General features: G+C 39.3%; 1 protein-coding gene across 1 annotated transcript; it reads left to right on the top strand.

Annotated features, from left to right (window-relative positions):
- Positions 5996–7171, top strand: LOC109824754. Its single transcript, XM_020391397.1, has 4 exons — positions 5996–6139; positions 6256–6492; positions 6568–6753; positions 6852–7171. The coding sequence occupies exons 1-4, from the start codon at positions 6134–6136 to the stop codon at positions 6906–6908; spliced, it is 486 nt and encodes a 161-aa protein (XP_020246986.1). The 5' UTR covers positions 5996–6133; the 3' UTR covers positions 6909–7171.

Here is a 7925-nt window from a genome sequence, read left to right as displayed (position 1 = left end):
TTTGGAAAACTCTAAACTTATATTTCTTTACATGGAATTGCATTTCCCTATATCAAGGAAACGAACCAAACAGCCCCTAAAAAGAAAGAAATTAAGCAACCAAAATACCCTAATCCCTTTTTTTTTTTTTGTAACCAAAGAATTCATTCTCTCATTGCACCCTCCTCCGCTGCCTCTTCTCCCTTCTCTGCTGCCGCAACCTCCCCGCCGCCACCACGTACCTCCTTCCCCTCTCTCTATCTTCTCCTGCCTAAACCTTATTTTTGTTGCAACATCTCAAGACCATCATTTCCTCCACCTCCCTTCATCATCCCCTCCTTGTTCCTATGTTTACTTCCTCGCTGCTATTTCGGTTTGTTGCCGTATATACTTACAGTGTTTCATTCTATACTTACAAAATGTATTGTTATAGTTGTTGTTTGCGCTCTTAAACTTGTGTATCTACACTTTATAAGTGTTGTTGCTGCAGTTACAGATCATCTTACTTATACAAGTCATGTTGCTATACTTAAAAGATTTGAGGCTTCTATATTTTATTGCTATACCCACATATTTCATTGCTATACTGACATATTATTATTATTATTATTATTATTATTGTTTGCAATACATATAGAACATATTGCTGCAATTATAGATTTTTGAGAGAGCCAATATTGAGGAGTTGGAAAAGATTTGAGGAAGACCAAGGCGTATAGGACAAGAAGATCGAGCATGCATATGTGGCAGCAGGGGAGATGAGGGTGTGAGATCCCGTTAGAGAGTACTAATGGAATCTTTGTTGCACGGAATGAGAGAAAAGAGGAGTATTTTTTTTTTTTTTTTGTTATTTTTCAGAGATACATGTTATACACACGTATATATGTCTTAGGTAAATGCAGACAGTTGTTTGGCTTATGAGTATAGATAGAAGTACTTCAATTTAAAAATAAATTGGATAAAACTTTGGGTTTAAAGGAGAAGACCCTTATATTTTCATGTTTGATTATTGTCAATCAGCAAGTGTTTTTTAAAACACTATAGCTACATGATCACCATACCGTTTAACCAAATTATAGTTTCTTCTTAATATAGTTTGAGCAACCAAAAAGTAACTTGCCTTGCCAGCCACCTTTCCTTTAAAAATAAATTGTCATAATAAATAAACTGATATTCTTCATCTTTTGGGTCCCAACATTCTGTTGTGCGTCGGCGGAAGCGTGCTCGCAAACCAAATACCCACACGAATCGGCGAATAAGAGAGAAGAACAACCAACGAGTGTAATTCACAAAAGAACGGCCAAAATCAATCACAAACACATAGATTTACGTGGTTCGGTAATTGCCTACGTCCACGGGAAGAGGATGGGGAGATTTTACTATATGGAGGAAAAATACAATGGGTTATAACTCTCTCAAACACTCAAATAACCCTAACCAACAATCTCTCACTCCCTCACAATAATCTACCTCTCAAAGTGCTTAAAAGACTCTTTTTTCTCTGATAATAATCTCTTCTAAAATGTTCTATATATATAGAAACCCCTAAAACCAAAACAGACTAGGAATCCAACAATTCTAAAACCAAAGCCAAAACAGACTAGGAATCATAATAACCCTAAAATCAAAACAGACTAGGAATCCAACAATTTTAAAACCAAAACTAAAACATACTAGGAATCCTATTTGGCCCAATAACCTGCTATCCAATAATCCTCCACCTCGTCGAAGTGTTCCCAAAACTGAGCCGACACCAACAAGAGCACCAATGTGTCGTCTCTCCAAATCCGGCTGCACCAATGTGGCTGCCTACATACCCCCTCTGCCATGGGATCAAGCCACCCGTAGTTCATCCAAATGGCCTCGAAAGGCCTCAACAAGCGCAAATCCGCAACAAACTTCTACCCATATAGTGATATCTTCAATCTACACACCAATTTCTCCTTTCCGGCAGCTCAAAACTCCAATGGCTAAGTCATATGAATTTCTTCAGCAAGATCACCATGAAGAAAAGCTGTTTTCACATCCAACTGATCCAATTCTAAACCATGTTGTGCCACCAAAGCTAGAAAGATCCGAATCGAAGAGTACTTCACCACCGGAGAAAAGACTTTATTGTAGTCAATGTCTTCTTCCTGTGCATAACCATTCACTACTAATCTAGCTTTGAACCTCACTAAAGGGCCCTGAATGCCCTCCTTCTTGGTATACACTCATTTGCAACCAATTGTCTTCCGTCCCTTTGGAAGCTCGACAAGCTCCCATGTGTCGTTCTTCTGAAGAGACTTTATCTCCTCTCGCATAGCCTCCTGCCACAAATCAGCCTTTGAACTCTGTTCAGGCTCTTTGAATGTAGTAGGAATCATCTCATCGACACTCTTTACCGGAAGTGCATATGCAACCACTGTATCTGTATACCTCGCTAGTAACCGTATGTTTCTCCTCGGTCTCCGAACTGTAATAGAATCTTGAAACTGAACCGCCAGTCCATGATCCTGCTCTGTTGTACCTGTATCCTCCAAATCATCATTGCACTTATCTGGCGTCACCTCAGTCGGCACTCTAATGAATACTGTCTCATCTGGATAATGTGAAGCTGCATCAATCTCCACCATCTGCGATTTCTCTAATGTCGGGGTGCTCTCCACCTAATGAGCTGCTGACGCGTGTAAAGTGTTGGCTAACTAAGCTGACTGAATGGACCCGGCCGAAGTTACCCAAATATCCTTTTTCGACTCATTACAAATATGCAAACTGTCTTCTGCATGGATGTAGGTTGTTCTCTACGACAAAAAAAACCCTATACTTTCTCCATAAGATCACCACTAACTTGATTGTCGGAGGAAGCATTGAAGAACCCAACTGCAACCATATATCTAACATTCTATGTTTGTGTATGATTTTTTTCTGCTCGTCGTGATAAGCCATCAAAGAAGATTGAGGGATCTTAAGCTCTCCTAAATATCCACTCTAACCCACACAATCAAATTTGTGACATAAACAAACACCTACCACTGATAAATACCATTTTGTTGGATGTTTTTTTTTTTCATATCAGCCGTTCAAATCAGAGTACTTTGATACTAAACTCAAAAATTTTGAACCCTTTTAGGTCAAACCTTCAAATCATTAAAACGTTTGATATGTTATCTCATTGTCACTTGAAATAGACAGTGAAACATTCTACACCCCTACTCCACACCTTACATTTAAGCCACTACGGCCTAATACTTCGAAGTTTCCTAACCTTAGCGTCTAACGTAAGTACAAAAAACGCAGCATCTAAGACAAAATTTATGTGCATGTCTTTCAATCAAATTGTCACTGGTGCGCAGGTTATTGATATCTACGCATATATAGATTACACACAAACAGATAAAAAACCTCTGAGAGCAAGCATCCAATTAGACTGGTACATCCCTTTATTAGAAAAAAAAATCTGTATAAGGATTCACCTTGTCAGGCTCCAAGCTTTTGCAATTATTGCTTAATGAGAGCAGAGCTGCTATCAACTCCCAGCTTTTGCGGAGCTAATGCATTTACTCCCCCAAATCAACCCTCAAAGCTCTCTTCACCCTGCACACCTGATGGTCAATGTCTCTCTGTTGTTGCGCAAAGCCCCACCCTAAAAAGCTGGCTCTTCTTAAGACCTATGCTCACATATTTTGGAAAGGGAGGAAAGGGGTAGGGCTAGAAATTTTTTGAATATGTTTTAGGGAAAACTATCCAATATTGGTAAAACAATTATATTAATGAAGACATAATTGTAGATATTTTCACTGTAAAAGATATACATGATTGTATCACCAGAGATCAGTGTCCTGATATAGTTGTAGATATCCCTTTTAGCGCATCATTAGCGCTACAGAATTAAATCATTGGATAATATTGACAACTTGATAGTTATCACAGTTATTCCGACCTACTGGATACTCTCTTTTGCTCGATAGTTGGTGTTTTAAGGGGGGGGGGGAATCTGCTAAGATTATGCTAATGTTCGCATTAACTATCATGTTGAGCTTCTTTGATGGGCTCTACTAGGAAGAAAAATAAAAGAAGAAGGAAAAAAAAAGGTTAAAAAATGAACATCCTACACCCTTTTCTTTTACCCTTTTCAAATCATAATGAGAAAGAAAAAACACCACATGTATCTCACTTTAGTCAAACCAAGCAAAAAATTTAATATACATCAAAAGCACTTTGTTCCCATTTTCTATTTTATAGAAAATGCTTAGCATACCCATACACGTCCTAAACATTTATAGCTAGATCTATAGCTTGTTGTGAATCCCCATTAATTAAATGAAGAGAAAAAGGGGAGGGGAGGAAAAAAGGGGGCTCAAAGTTCAAACAGTGTCAGTTGTAGATTCCAACGCTGGAGAGTAGACTTCCACATTAGCAAGAGACAAAGCATTTGTTCCCCCTTAAATCTTGCCTTCAGAAGCTCCAAGACCGCATAAAGTCTTCAAAGCGCCAGCAGCTATTTTAATCCGTCCACATTGCTTCCAGCTCTTTTTTTACCGGTGAAAGAAACCAAAAAGAGGATCTTTTTTACATAAAAAACAGTCTAAAAAAATGAATTTTGAAGTATAATTGCTACCATTTATCAATACGATTACTTCAATTTGTGTTAGGCCCCATCCTTTTCTTAATTAAAAAGAAATAGTAATACACATTAAGGGACTGTTTGGTTCAATAGAGGGTAGGAATAGGATTAGGAATCCTATTTTATTTATGGATTCCAATCTAATCCATAAAAAATTTATAGACAAGTTTTAGTTTTATGGAATTCCATTTTTTTTTGTATTCTATGTTTGTTTCACTCAAAGGATTAGAAATAGGATTAGGAATCAGAATAAAAAAGAGGAGAGGTGTCAGAAATTCCACCAAATTCCTAGCAAATGGACTGGATTTGGATTTCCTGAAATATACACTGTTTGAGCCACTTTATAGATTAGCAATTCTATAAATTTTTTTTGAACCAAACTCAGGATTAGGATTCATTTGGAATCCATTAATTACGAAAACGAACCAAACTCAGGATTAGGATTCATTTGGAATCCATTAATTACGAAAACGCCATTGTCAGGTCCAAATAACATTCCTATTCCATAAAATTGGTGAAACAAACATGCCCTAAAATTCACATTCAGTAATGGCAAAATTTAATACCCAATTTACGGATTTCGTAACGGTAACGCGCATTAAGATGCATCCTGGATGCGACGTCTTCATCGTCCATGGAGAAAATTAGTAAGACATATGGTCTGGATGCATCGTGCGATATAAATCACCATTAGTTATCGGTACAGTCACCGTCGTCTATCAACATATGCGCCTCGCTAACAGCACGCATGTGCATCCACAGTAACTACACAATTATTTGCTAGCAAACACTGAATTTTTTTAGTTATAGCAACAACTAATAGTGATATGCGCATCAAAATTCACGCCGCTGGACGGGGGATATGCGCAATAACTAATATTTATCTTCTTTTATGATTTTTCTGAAGGTTGCTACACGGAGGTCTTTTTTGTTTTCACCATGAGCGCTATTGATCAGTCATTAATTAAAAAGACATTCTGGTAACTAATAATCTCAGTGCAGGCTACGAGCCAAAGCCTCTCTCCGAGGGATATAGATAGTGTTCACGTGAGAATACATCGGAGAGGAGAAACCGCTTCTTCCGTGGAGTTGATCGAGGCGGTAATAAATTAAGAAACGTCAACACCCAAACAGGGGCCTAAAGTCCTTGGCGGTGTCGTCAAAGCCCCCTCCCCGTTAAAAGCCTCGGGATAAGCGCAAACAGTGGTTTCTTTGGGGACCCCCCATTAATTTTCACCGCCTTTTCAAAAGATTAATTATCACTAGTTTTGCTAAAAGATTATTTGCTTAACCGTAACATAAAAACCGGTGCTTTGAAGAAATTTTTTTTTCCACCGACCCCCCTAAAAATCGCGAGATTAACAATGATTTACGTATAATGAGTAGGCGTCAACAGTCGAGCTAGAGAGCAAAGTCCGAGGCACCCCCTCCCTCCCTCATAAATTCAGCTGGGCCCCCCTCCCCACAGCGACCACCCCACACTTCTTATATCTCCGCAGATCCTCATTCTCATTTTTCCCTACTGCGAGCGTCTGGCCTCAAGAACAAATGGAGGTTAGTTACCCAACTTACTCCCCCTCTGTCATCATCGCAGAGGAAGACAAAGGGGCTTCTAGAATTTTTTTTTAAAAAAAAAGCCCTGCTAACGAATTTTTGGATTTTTTTTTCAGGGGTACAGCAACGGCTACAGCGACAACACGGTGACGAGGAGGGTTCAGATTCCGGCGTTTGGCGACTGGGATTACTGCGACGAGATGCCGATCACTCAGTACTTTGAGTCCGCGATGCAGGCCGGGCTGATCAGGGGCCATTTCTTCGCTGACGAGGATGCCGGCCTCTTCAAAGCCCACCCTCCTCCTGCTCCTGCTCCTCCTCCCCGCTCCAAGCCTGCTCCTCGCTCCAAAAAGGTTCGAATTTCCTAATTAAGAATGTAGCGTGCTTGCATTTTCTTCTTCTTTTTTGTGATGTGGGTTTTGTCGCAGGTGAAGGGAGGAGGAGGAGGAGGAGGGGAGAAGAGGCAGCAGCAAGCGAAGGAGCAGTTGAGGAAGCAAGGGAGGGTGTACGACCTGACCCCGCAGAGCCCGAGGAAACCAGCGAGGGCGCCCAAGGCCGTGGACGAGGATTTGTACAAAATCCCCCCCGAGCTCCTCCGCCAAAAGCCCAAGAGGGTATTTTTTTTTTTTCCACTTAGATTTCTCTACTTAATTCGTCACATGTACTTTTTTTTTAATAAAGTTCTTGCCCTTTTTTTTAAAATTTGTTGCAGAAGAGGATGCTGAGGAAATTGTTGTCAGGGTGCCTGGGCCTCAACTGTGTTGCTTGAGAGCTGAGCTTTGGAGAGGAACAGCGGGGGGATAAGAGAGGATGACAGCGTTAAAAGATCCTAGCTTTTGCTGCTTCGACTGAACTCACCTTGGCTTTTTCTTGTTTTTTTTTTATTGCAATTTTTTTTTAATCAGTGTGATGGGATATATTGTAAGACACTTGTCTTTTTGGTAAGCAAATATATTGTAAGAAATAGCGGGGGGAATGTTTGTTAATGGTGACCTGTTATAGCTTCTGCTGTGCATTTTTGCTTGAAATATATAATTGAGGATTATTAGTGAAGCAATTATGGTCTGTGTGCTTAAAATTGGGTTACCTCCACTTAATCCCCCCTGAACTTTGGACCTTGTTTGGGATATTTCGCTGGGTTATTTTTCAAAAAAAAAAAGAAGAAAGAAAGGTTAGCTGCAAACAGGCCCACTCCCCTTTGTATAACCTAAGGGGGTGTTTGGTTCAATTTCTACAAATTATAGGAAATATTTTCTATCCAAAACATGATTTCTTTGTATTTCTTAAAATAATTATAAGAAAATTTTGAGAAGACAAAAAGTACCAATTTTCTTATTTTTTTTAGGGAAAATCTTCTTTTAACCCAAAGTTTTACTCCAACTTATTTTTAAACCCACCTTCTTTCATTATGATCCATACACCCAAAATACAACACCCACTTATTTATAAACCCAAAGTATCACTTATTTATAAACCCAAAGTATCAAATACATCATATTTCTGGTGCTCCTCCCACTCAAAAAAACCCTAAAACACTCAAAAACCCTCGACTACTGACGCATCGTGTTTATTGGCCGATTATCCACCGCGTCGGGCTGTCCTCGTTGAATTTCGAAGCTTCAGGCAAAGTATAGCACTTTACGGGAAAGTATAGCACCTTATGGCCAAAGTATAGCACCTTATGATAAAGTATAGCACCTTATGGGCAAAGTATAGCACCTTAAGGTCAAAGTATAGCACCTTATGCTCTCTAAAAATTCTGCACATCAAGTTGTCGAGAACCATT

Source organism: Asparagus officinalis, chromosome 9, assembly GCF_001876935.1.
Source record: "Asparagus officinalis chromosome 9, Aspof.V1, whole genome shotgun sequence".
Lineage (NCBI taxonomy): Eukaryota > Viridiplantae > Streptophyta > Magnoliopsida > Asparagales > Asparagaceae > Asparagus > Asparagus officinalis.
This window is presented reverse-complemented; position numbering and strand designations above follow the sequence as displayed.